This window comes from Eulemur rufifrons, chromosome 15, assembly GCF_041146395.1.
Source record: "Eulemur rufifrons isolate Redbay chromosome 15, OSU_ERuf_1, whole genome shotgun sequence".
NCBI lineage: Eukaryota > Metazoa > Chordata > Mammalia > Primates > Lemuridae > Eulemur > Eulemur rufifrons.
Window position 1 is genome coordinate 31,486,795 of NC_090997.1, and position 13,595 is coordinate 31,500,389.

At 31.8% G+C, this 13,595-nt stretch overlaps 1 protein-coding gene across 1 annotated transcript in view; it reads right to left on the reverse strand.

Moving 5' to 3' along the window:
• LMBRD1 (LMBR1 domain containing 1) overlaps positions 1–13,595 on the reverse strand; it is a 106,699-nt gene that overhangs the window by 69,071 nt on the left and 24,033 nt on the right. Inside the window, exons 4-6 of the mRNA XM_069487961.1 lie at positions 8,120–8,217; positions 5,751–5,818; positions 1,837–1,925 (exon numbers count right to left, since the gene is read on the reverse strand). Coding sequence (XP_069344062.1) covers positions 1,837–1,925; positions 5,751–5,818; positions 8,120–8,217 — 255 coding nt within the window. The remainder of the gene's footprint in view (positions 1–1,836; positions 1,926–5,750; positions 5,819–8,119; positions 8,218–13,595) is intronic.

Below are 13,595 nucleotides of genomic sequence, written 5' to 3' on the forward strand. Positions count from 1 at the left end.
ACGTATATGGCCAATCACAAAGTTAATATTACTAATAGTCAAAATCATCTAAACCAAATTATGCAAAATTAATCATTATGAATTACTCTCATTTGGGTAAAGGATGAATAAACATGCGCTAAAGACATTTGAAGATAAATTCTCTTGACATGGTAGGGTCTATGATCTGGGCACATACACTTTAGGATATAATAAATAGATCTTATTGATAAACAAGTTATGGCATATTTATAAAATGTATTATTCTCCTGCAATAAAAAGGAACTACTTATACATATGAATTTTAAAGCATTAGTGAAAGAATGCAGACATACAAAAAAATCACATTATTCCACGTATGATATTCAAAATAAAGCAAAACCAATAAAGTGGAAAAAACTGTACCAGTGGTATCTCTCATGGGAGATGATATTGAGTAGCCATACTGAGAAAACTTCTAGAGTGATGGGTGTGTTCTATACCTTTAATGTAATCAGTTACACTGATTATACACATGTATACACAAGATCTATACATTTTACTATTAATACATGTAAAACATATATTTAAAAAAGGTTAAATATCCTTCATGCCCGAAAAATGCAGGAACGTGTGGTAATGTACAAATAAGACTAGAATTAAGAATAGTTGGGTGACTGTTTTGAACCTAAAAAGACAGCTGACCCAAAGTGATAAGCAAAATGTACTCTAGACTGAAGAGAATGAGATTACAGAAATCAGAATAATGCTACCTACCTAATCAAGTTATACTAATACTCAAAGTATAACTTATGAAATAAAGTTTATGACAGATTAGTTACTAAAAATACATGAAGGAGCTAATTAGAAGAAAAGCAGCAATTTATTTCTTAGCAATAAAATCAAGGTGCATAAATCTTGACAACCCAGTATTATTAGTAGATGCCAGGCCTACCATCCTTATTCTTGCTGGTATCAGCAAGATATTAATGGACCACAATTGACAAGACAAAATCTTAAGTGGAAAGCAAGAAAATTAAGAACTTGCACAGCAGACTCCAAGATGTAATTTAATCATCATTTAATATTTTATCTGGATAAAAAGAAGTGCTGATCAAAGAATGTACAGTACCTATTAGAATAAATACAAAAGCAATAGACTTTTCCAATATAATGTTTACCAAAATAAGTATTCTAGGTTTCCTTGAAAATCAAGTTACTATGTTCAAATGCACATGAAATTCTGAGTAACATGGTACATATTCTTATTTAACATCATTTTCTAATGCCAAAGCTATCTTAACCCAAACCCCTGAACCTGCCCAGCTTTTTTTCCTCTAAAACCCTAGGTCACATGGACTAAGTTAAGCAAAATTTCTGGAAAAGCAATGCCAAAATGTTTTGGTGAGGTAAATTTATAATAAAACATTATTTAATTCATATGAAATCTCTAATTTATATTCTACATATAAGATTAATCTCAAATATATACATAGGTTTCTCTCTTACTAATTAAAGATTAACAATAAAACCAATACATCCAGTACGTTTCTTTAACATATTGTTCTATATTACCCTAAGTAAATTAAAGGTCACGCAGAAATTATAACACCTTCACTGCTAAAATACTTTGATGAAAAGATTACTTTTTTTTCCAACATGTTAATTTTATAAAGCAGTCAAGAAACTAGCTACATAATAGCTAGATGGCTAGAAGTGAGCCTTAACACCACAAAGGTCCTACTTTGTCTAGCATACATTTAACAAGTTAGAAACATTGTGGGGTTGAATTCTTAACAAAGTAAAAACAGGCTTTCTCAAAAGTCCTAAAGATCAGGAAATACAAATTACTCTGAGTTTTTAAAAAAGACTACTTACGACTACTTCCAAGTTCTTCAAATAGGAATTTCACTTTTTCCCATTCTGTAGAATTTTTGTTATTGGGAACACTCAATGGAACAAAAGCACTACAAAGCAGAAAATAACTTTGTTTAATGGCTTTAAAGATAAAAGGTTAAATAAAATGGTCTGAAACAAAATGCTCAGTAATTTTTTAAAACGAAGATCAACTTTTTCCCAAAACAATTAATCAATCTGCAACATGCACAGAAGAGTGTTGAGAAGTTTATCTATGCATTTATCTTATCAATTTATTTTAATAGTTTTATTACTGTATTCAGTAAAATTAGTTTCCTTTGTTTCTCATATATTTTATTTTTTGCATTTAAAATATTGTGATTTGTCAGTTATACTTTAATAAATCTGGGAAAAACAAAACAAAAATAAATAAATAATATTTTGCAAAGGGACTGTCATTTAAGATGATCAAAACAGTCCATCACACAAAAAATGTTTAAGGACCTCTATGTTAAATCAGTAGAACAGAATATAAATATACACCACTACTTCGATATATTTATATGCATGCATTAGACAAGAACAGAAAATAAATATACCAAAGTAAACAATAAATATCTCATTGTGGGATCAGGGGTAGTTTTTACTTTCTTCTTAGTATTTTTCTGTATGTTTCAAGATTCTACCAGATAGACACAATGTAAGTAGTTTCTATTTGTTTTTCCATCCACAGCTGAAGGTGGACTGTAGAAATAACTTGTTCTAGGAGCTTAGACTGAGAGAAAAAGGCAACTAGACAGAATAAATAAATGGTTACTTTATTCATTATCTAGCCCATATCAATAAAGAAAAAGATAATCAAGAGATTGAGGTACACAAGAAGCAGTACAATTAATCAAAGTGTTGCACCTAAACTATCAACACAGTTTTGCCATCTTAAGAGTAGCTTGTTTATGCCAGCTGTGAAGAAACCTGGAGAGCAAGTGGCAATGAAATTGCAAAAGGCATTTTCCACTGGCTTGTTGAGAATTGAATATTTTCCTTGCAAGAGGTGGTCAAAAGCCTGGAAGAAATGGTAGTCAGCTGGTGCAAGGTCTGGTAAATACAGTGGATGACACAGAGTTTCCAAGTCCAGCTTCTGTGGTTTGAGCAGAATTGTTTGTGTGACATATGGTTGAGTATTGTCTTGCAAGAGAATTGGCCTGTCCCTATTGACCAATCTCAGCTGCTTAATTGAAAGCATCCTCATCCTTCTGTCCAATTGGTTGCAGTAGTCATCCGCTGTAATCAACTGACCAGGGTTCATGAAGCTTGTAGTGAATGGTAACAGCACTGGACCACCAAACAGACACCATTAGCTCTTTTTGGAATGAATATTCAGTTTTGGACTGTGTTTTGGCACTTCATCTTTTACCAACCATTGTGTAGAATGCTTGTGATTGTCAAAAAGATCCATTTTTCATCACACCTAACAATATGGTGTAGAAATGGTGCGCCTTTATGTTGTGACAGTAAAGAAAAGCAAGCTTTGAGATGATTTCTCTTCTGATGCTTGTTTAATTCATGTGGTATCCATCTATCCAGCTTCTTTACCTTGGCCATTTGAAACAAATTCCAATATTGTTGGAATAATAGCATCAAACCTTGCTGCTAATTCACACGTAGGTTGAGATGGATTTGTTTCCACTACAACTTTCAGCTCATCATTATCCACCTTGGTCTCGGGTGGCCCTCATGGCTCATTTCTAAGATTAAAATCACCAGAACGGAACTTCTCAAACCATCCATGTACTGTACATTCATTAGCCACATGCTTCTCAAGCACTTCGCTGATATTCTGAGCTGTCTGCACTGCATTGGTTCCACAATGGAAAACAATATTTGAAAATAACACAAATTTTTGACTTATCCATGGTTTTTCTAAAAAAAATTTTTGAAAGATAATCACAAGCCAAAATGTGCATTTGCAAGACTGAGGCTATACCTTCACAATAAAAATAAAACAATAAGTGTCAAAGTGAAATGTCAGAGATATCAACTGTCAAACTTAGTACTTAAGGAAATTTCATACTTAATAACTTAATACATTATGCATGCTATTCTTATTTTTTTTATCAAGTTAGCTGACCAATTACCACTTCTTCAAATCTCAGTTCAAATATTACTTCCTCTTAAGTCTCCCAATTCTAGAAGGCAGAGTAAGAACTTGCTCTTCCACCATGAATATCTGGAATTTCTCTCTTTTTAGAGGACTTAAACATTGTAATTCAAGATATTTATTTGCATGTCTTCCTGATGTGAACCTTGAGGACAAAAACTATGATCCTCCATCTGTATCCCCAAGACCCAGCACAGTATCCAACACACAAGTGCTCCAAAAATGTATGAGCTGTATGAAGTAGTTAAACCTAGACCACATCTTTGCCATAAAATCATCTACTGTTTAATCAGCAAAAACACATCAATTAAACTAGGAGTATGCTACCTTCAAAAATATTTCTAAAAATTTAGTTGATCACCTAACCTAAATGTATACCTTGTTCCAATATTTACATATAGTAATGAGAAGAACATTGTCCTGGATAACCAAAAACACTATTTGTCTTTAATTCACTATTCTTTTATTCTGGCAACTGCAAAGATTTGTAGTTCTATTCTGATGGTTCTCAGTCATGTTCTAAATTGGGTTGGTAAACTACTGGCTGCCTGTGTTTATAAATAAAGTTTATTGGAACACAGGCATGTTCTTTTGTTTACGCATTGTCTGTGATTACTTCAAAGCTACAAGAGAATAACTGAGCTATAGAGATCATAGGGATCATAAAGCTAAAATACTTACTATCTATCCTTTAAGAAAAGTTTGCCGATTCCTGTTCTAGATAATTTAGGTTTAAAACAAGGGACCCCCACATTAACAAAGCAACTTAACATAAGTAGATTTGGCTTTCTTTAGAAAGCCAAAAAAAAAAAAAAAAAAAAAAAACCTTAAAAAAATATATTCAGTAGCGAAAAATAATAAAACCATAAAAAAAAAACCCTTTCAAAAAGTACTCTTTTATGACACATCAAGGCAGGCAAAGGGAATTAGAAATATGAGTTGACTATAAAACATTTGCATTCTAAGAACTTTTGGAACTAGAAAAAGTTACTGAACAATTTTATTTCCATTACAAATTACATGTAATAAATATTTTACTTATTGAAAGTTATTTATTGAAATTTGTGAGACTAAATTATAAATAGAAACTTTTAAAAAAGTATTAGCATCTAATGTATTTCCTAACATAAAAAATAAAAGAATCAAGACCTATTTTAACAAGGATGTCTTCCATTAACAAGGACAAATTTTAGATGCATAAATATGCAAAACTTCATTAACACTAGTATAAAAACTTAAGAAGAATTAAAAAAGGAACTCATTGACAAAAATTTAAAGACTGATGGGTCAAATCTGAAAAGATGCAAGGACAAGGATTTTCACCAAAGTGTTGTTTATAATAATGGGAAAACTGCAAACATCGTTTATGTTCAGGTAGTCATTACCAGAAGATCAGTCAAATATATTGTTGTATTTAAGGGAATTCAGAACAGACAAAACTGATGGATCTACACTTATCCTGAAGAGAGGTCTACAATATGTTGACAAGTAGATTACCAAGAATTAGGTAAAATAAATTCATATAAAACTAAAACATGTAGGGTGCATGTAAGAAGGGAGGGGCACTCTGCATGTATTCAAGCACATAAAAAATGTTTAGATGGAATAACAGACAAAAATGTTAAATTTTGTGGCTATTGTTCAATGGTGATATAAAAAGTGGTTTATTTTTTTCACATTTTGTTTTTTCCTCTCCTAGACTTTTCTGAATGAACCTCATTATTATTATTCAAATAATTCTATTTCCATTGTCAAGGTAAAAAAAATCAAGACTTACCCAACTAAAAGAAGAAGTGCACAAATCACAGCAAATCCCAAAGTGTACTTGAGTGCTGTTTTAATTTGCTAGATGCCAAGGAGAAAAGAGTTATGCCATTTAGCAAGCCCTTTAAAATATAAAGTATTTTATATTTTGTAACAGTATAACAGTATTTTCATTTCAAATACACATTTATAGTCTACAGTGTAAAGTTTTGCTAAAAAAAAAACCTTCAAATTTAAAGAAAAATTAACATGTATACCACACATCTTAAGTATCTCTGCAAAATACATGAGATTTTCAAATTTTTTCAATAGTTAGGCCCTTGTGAAAAGCAATACATCTAAAGCATAGTTCATTCTCCAGTGGGCATCTTTAGTAAAATTATCAGACTATTTAATAAAATATTCCCCCAGAGAGAAATCAGAATCCACAATGCCCCTAATCCAATTCATCAAAATGGTTCATAACAATAAACACTTAATATACATGTTCATGTGTATATATGCATACATGTGTATGTATACATTATATAGACACACATATATACATGTATATATATTTATATACTTCAATATGTAACATATATCATGCCAGGCACTGTTCTAAGAACTTTACATATTTTAACTCATTTAGTTCTCACAACAACCCTAAAATAGATGCTGTCATTCTTACTTTAGAGATAAGGAAGTTAAATAATTTGCCCTAAATCACATAGGTCATAAGTGATTGAACAAGGACTAGAAGCAAGGAACTTGGGAATTTAAAAGCTGTGTTTTGCTTGGTTCCCACAATGCAATCCAAAAGGTTAAAAAAAAAAAAAAAAAAGATCAAAGAAATAGACATTCTGAACATGGATGGAGAAGTTAGTAACAATTTTATATTTTAAATCAACAGAAATAACATTTGTCCTCTCAGACTAATGAAGTCTCTAAAAATCACCTTTTAAAATTTAAATTCATGTTTCATATAGTAAGTTCTTGTTCACAAACAATGTAAGACAGTCTTTAGGGAAAAAACTAAAGAAAAAGTAAAAACGATAATAAAATCAACCAAAGGGTGGAGGAAGATGTGCTTTAGAAGTGAATAGAGACCACATATATCTCATTGAGATTTTATTAAATTTGTAACCAGCTACCTTACCTTACATACCTTAGGTTTCTAAATACAGAGTTACATAGTATCTACAAATAATAATTTTGACTTTCTTTATAACTATTTAAACATCTTATTTTTTTTTTCTCTAACACACAGTACTGATTATCACCCTAGGAGTCATTTAAAATACTGCTAATTTATTTGCTCCTGATCTTAATGCAAATGCTCTTAAGGTTTCATGCATGATTAGGCATGATGCTGGCTTTTGAGTGAATACACTTATTTTTGTATTTAAGTACAAAACATAAACAAGGTATAAAACAAATTTCTGTAACTCAATAAGAAGACATTTATTCCTATTACACTTTTTCCCCTTAAGAAAAAAGCATTCAATTTTGACAAGTATCTTTCAACATAATTTCTTCTTTGAACTATTACTATATTAATAGATTTCCTGATTCTAAACCATCCATGCAATCAAGAAATAGGCCCAACTCTGTTATATTATACAATGTTAATATATTTAAGGTACCCTTGAATTATATTTATCAATATTTTAGTTAAAAATTTTTTAACAATATTTAAGTGATATTGGTCTCCAGTTTTGGACGTGTGTGTGTGCTGTATTTGTCAGGTTTTTGTATTAGTGTTATCCTGGATTAGTAAAAACAACCTGAGAGCAATCCTTCTTTATGCCCCTGAAGAGGGGTCAGCAAACTACATTCTGTGTGCCACATTTGTCCTGCTTTAGTGGATTACAAAATGCTCATTAAGTATTGTCTCTGGATATTTTAACACTATAATGGCAGACTTGAGTAGTTGAGACAGAGACCATATAGCCCACAAAGCCTAAATTATTTACTACCTGGCCCTCTATAGAAAAAATTCTCTACCCCTGCTCTAGAATTGCTTTGTCTAAAACAATAGTCACAAGCCACATGCGGCTACTGAGCACTTGAAATGTGGCTAGTTTGAATTCCTGTAAAGGTAAAAAATAATCTTAAATTTCAAAATTTAATATCTCATTAATAATGTTGAACATATTTGAAATAATATTTGGTATATTATTATTACATTGAATACAATGTATAATTAAAATTAATTTCAACTGTTTCTTTTTACTCCTTTTAATGTGGCTACTAGAAAATTTAGAATTTCACATGTGACTAACATTGTATTTCTATTAGATAATACTGCTTTAAAATAAATTCAGAGTCACGTCACTCTTTGAAAAGGAAGAGATAATCTTTTTCTTTCCTATATTAAACCTCTGAAATAAAGCTACTTACAGTGCATTTACTAGTATCATCATCATCCTTTTCTTCATAGTAGAAGTAGACAAAAGGGATCCAGAAGAACACACAGAACAATATAACAGAATATAAAGCTGTGGAAACAAATCATAAACTGAGTTCTATTAATTACATATGTATTTAATCATAGTTATCTATCTATCTATCTATATATATATATATACACACTCACTTTACAAATTTTCTCCCCCATCTGATTTCCTACACTCATGACTCTATGTGTATAGTATATGATATCCTTTTTTATCTCCTGCCCCAAGAAATCAATAGCACTATTAGAATAACAAATCATAATTCGAGTTAAATATGGGGCAATTTCTAAAAACAACAACAACTGTATCGACAATAATGGTATCAGCTAACATCTGAGCTCTTACTATGTACTAACTGCATTGCCGAGAACTTCCTGTGAACTATCTCATTTAAATGAACTTTACATTTTGTATTCACTCCCATTTAAATTTTAGTACAGGTGGCACAACATTTGCCACTCTGACAAGTTAAAGAAACAGCTATAAATGATACTATTCCTTTGACATAAGTATTAAGTAATTTATCCATCTTAAGTTTAAAAAACGTGGAGCATTATGTAACTGATCTTACACAAATTAAGAAAGAGAAAAAGCAAGAAGAATAATAAAACAGTAAAATTAGATTATCTATCTCAGTGGTCTCTAACCCCCTGTGGGGTACACGGACCAGTACTGGTCAGTGGCCTGTTAGGAACTGGGACACACAGCAGGATGTGAGGGGTGGGTGAGCAAGCGAAGCTTCGTCTGTATTTACAGCTGCTCCCCATTGCTCACATCACCACCTGAGCTCCTCCTCCTTCCCCCTGATCCCCATCTGTGCAAAAATTGTCTTCCATGAAATCAGTACCTGTTGCCAAAAAGGTTGAGGACCAATGCAAAGTCTATTAATGGGACACTTAGGTTGCTTCCATATTTTAGCTATTGGGAATAAATGCAGCTATGAACATGAGGGTACAAAGAACTCTTAAGACCCAGTTTTCAATTCTTAGATTAGATTCTAAATTAGATTCGAAGTTAACTGATAGGACTTACTATTTATCTGCTTTAAAATGTTAGATTTGAGATTCTTTTAACCAGTAGTCAAAATATTTGTTTAAATTCAATAGAGGGCTTAAGTTAAAATTTGAATAGCCAGAGACATAGTACATTTAATAATAAAAACAGCATAAGAAACATTTTGGGACTTAAGCTTAAGAAACCTGTCTTTAAAAATCTGTGTATTCACATTTATTTGCATACTCAAAAGTTTATGAAACATAATAGTACCAGTATAATTATATAAAGCAATTACAGAATGATAACTATTGCATTCCTTTGTAAAAGCATTTGTTACCACCTCAGAACCATTAGGATGACTACTATCAAAAAATAACAACAACAACAAGTGTTAGCAAGGATGTGGAGAAACTGGAACTCTGTGTAATGTTGGTGGGAATGAAAATGGTATAGCTGCAGTGAAAAACAGTATGATGTTTCCTCAAAAAGTTAAAAATAGAATTACATATGATTCGGCAATTCCATTTCTGGGTATATATCCAAAAGAATTGAAAACAGGGTCTTGAAGAGTTCTTTGTACACCCATGTTCACTGCTGCATTATTCAACAATAGCTAAAATGTGGAAGCAACCCAAGTGTTCATTGATGGATATACAGAGAAGCAAAATGTGGTATATACATAAAATGGAATATTATTCAGCCTTAAAAAGAAGGAAATTCTGACATATGCTACATCATGAATGAATCTGGAGGACATTAAATGAAATAAATAAGATCGTCAAAAAAAGACAAATACTGTATGATTCCACTTATATGAATTACTTAGAGGAGTCAAAATCAGAGAGACAGAAAGTAGGATGGTAGCTGTCAGAAAGGGAATGGGAGGTGGGGAATGGAGAGTTATTGTTTAATGAGTACAGAGTTTCAGTTTTACAAGATGAAGAATTATGGAGATAAATGGTGGTGGTGGTGATACTTGCATATTATAAATGTATTTAATATCACTGAACTGTACAATTAAAATGGTTAAGATGGTAAATTTTACATTACGTATGTTTTGCCACAACTAAAATACTGGGGGAAAAAAGCATTTGTTGTTAGTAATGTATAATAAAACCTCAGCTTTATTCTCTGTTGAAAAAATAATTTAGGAGTTACAGAATTTTTAAACATGATCTCAATATTTGCTAGCACTGTCTCATTTATCTGGATTTATCTGGAAGCCACTTATGAAACAGTCCTACTGCATACAACACAGATTAAAAAAACTCAAAGAGTAAACAGAACCCTAAATAACCAATAGAAGGATCAGAGTTAATTTATACTGACCAATCTCAAAATGACTACCATTCTGAATTTGGCATTATAGATATTTAATGAAATTTATGCAGTCTTTTAATATTATGAGCAACTAATGGTGACAATAAATCTTTTAGGGTAATGACTATTAGTGTTTCTAGTATAAACCAAAGAGTAGAGAGTATTAACATTTCTACTGTAAATATAAGAGCCAACAGAAATAAACATATATTCAAAAAGTAACTAAGTTATTCCAAAGTTTTACAAAATTAAACACAAAATGTCAAGATTGTAAATCACCCTAAATACCATACAAATATTATAATTAAAATAATCAAATAATTTGTGTAAAATTGGAAAAAAACATGAATTAGCACAATAGATTTTAGTGGGCTAATAGCAACACACCAAAAACTTCAATAAAGAGATACAGTAAGGTTTCACTTCAGCCTCAGTACCTGGTGGCCTTGGCCTTTAGATAGCCAAAGAGCTTAATGACTACTGTATAAACATTCCTAGCGTTCCTGAATTTGTATGATGAATGATCTTATGACTACATAAGTTAACATCATATTCAATTAGCATAACAAGGTATAAAACAAATTCTTGTAACTCATTAAAAAGACAACCCATTTGAAAAAATAGACAAAAGACTTACACTTCACATTAGATGATATACACAGTGGCCAATAAGCCATTTAAAAAGATGCTCATCATCATAAGTCATCAGGAAAATGGAAAAGTAAACCCACAATGAGATACTACACACTCAACTGAATGGCTATAATTAAACTGGCAATACCAAGTGTTGACAAGAATGTAAAACAACTAACATTCTCATACTTTAGTTGCAGGAGTGAAAAAATATTTTTAACACTGTAAAAAGCAGTTTAACAGTTTTTTATCAAGTTAAACATACACCTACCACATGACTCAAAAATCATATTCCTGCATCAATGAATTACAACAGTATGTACAAAGTGTTTCTGCCCAGAGAAGTCTGTCTGAGTTACAGAGTTCAGGGTTTGGTTTTTTTTTTTAATTTTTACATAAACCTTTTATTTGCGAATAGCTGTAGAAAAATTGCACAGATCACAGAGAGTTCCCATATACCCCATGCTGGTTTCTCCTGTTATTAACATATTACATTCGTATGGTACATTGATTCTAACTAATGAGCCAATCTTGATACATTATGGTTAAACTTCATACTTTAAATTTCCTTACACTTTACCTAATGTCCTTTTTCTGTTCCAGGATCATCCCATCCAGGATATTATATTAGATTTAGTTATCATGTCTCCATAGTCTCCTCTTGGCTATGAATGTTTCTTTAGACTTTTCTTTTTTGATTTATTTATTTTTTATTTTATTTATTTTTTTTATTTTATCTTATTGTTATGGGGGATACAGAATTGCAGGTTACATACGTTGCCCATGTACTGCCTTTCCCCCCAAATCAGAGCTCCAGGCGTGTCTGTTCCCCAGGTAGTGCGCGTTGCACCCATCATGTAGGTATATATCCCTCCCTTCCCCACACCCTCTTCCCGAGTCAACACCTTCAAGCGTTACCATTCCCCAAGTTCAGGGTTTTTATTGGAGATTTGTAACATAGATACATTTGCCTGAATGACCAGCTCTGATTACCAAAACTATAGACCCCAAAAAGGAAATCAAGAGTTCACCAAAAATTGTATGTTTTGCACAAACAAGCTGGTACTGCATGGCCCCATACCCAATTGTACAAAACCACCTTATCAATTAGTAACATAGGTATCACAAGGGCTAAGTTCTCAGGAGTTGGTCAAGGGTCAGCCACATAAGCAAGCCCTTTCTAAAGGCAGATACGAGTCAATAGTATCAGGTCAGCTGAATTAACTCTTTCACAACAAGAATGATGTTCATAACAACATTACTTGCAGTAAACAAAAATTGGAAATGATCCAACTGTCCATCACAGTGAATAGATAAGCAAATTGAGCAACGTATACATATAAAAGACTATCACACAGCAATAAAAAAGATGCATGAGACACAGATGAATGTCATAGACCTTATCCTGAATAAAACAGGCCCAGATTACAAGAGTGTATTTTCTATGATTTAACTTAAGGAAGTTCTAGAACTAGCGAAACTTATCTATTATGAGAAGTCAAAAAAGTGGTTGTGGCAACCCCTGATGGTAAAGAGATACAAGGATGGCAACCAAAATTTTCATATGTTGCTGGTAGGAGTGCCCATAAAAAGACAGTTTTTAGCAATCAGCACCTAGAGGAAGGAAGTGGGGAACAGAGAGAATTCTGAAGAGACTATGGTATTCCTCTAATAGTCTATGACTCATAATAGGTGAAGAACAACTGTTCTAAATATGTTTCCCTTATGCCACATTGTAAGCTACTTCTGATAATCTGACTGTTGTTTCTCAGTGTCCTTCATAAAGATTTCTTCCTTTAGTCCATAAATGTAGACTGTAAAGACAGAATTAACATTTATTATATGTTTTGGATCAGGTCTAATGTCAAGTTTTGCTTACAAGTCTGCAAATGGGGGAAAAAAAACATTGCTGCTACTACCCTCATGAAATAGAAATTGCTTCTTTTCAAGCTCTACTTCAAACGCATAGCTATTTTAAAAGGCAAATTATTCTCAATTCCAACAGTTACGATACTCTCATACCCTAAGATAAAGCATACTTTTACTTATGTTTTTGTTAAAAAATTGCTACTAGCAAGTAGAAGATAAACAGACTTTTGTTTTAGTAGACCACTAACATCAAAGAACACATTAAGAAAAAATTTTAAAACCTCATGTCTACAGAAATTGACAAAAATTTAACTCACAAAAAGTTCTTTTTTTAAAACAACTTACCAAGAACTAGCAAAAACAAGTGAATAGAGAGCCATCAATTCTTAAAAGGTCATGGACAAAAACTGTGGCAAAGAACACAGTAATTCCTATAATTTTTTAATATATCCAAAGCAAACAATCGACCTTTTAAAAGCTATATGTCATTAAATTATAACTCACATGAAAATTAAGTTGCATACATTAGGCTTTTAAATTGTTAAAATTCAAAAAATGTATCCTTCCCAGCTACCAGTGAAAACAGCTAACCTTTAAATCAA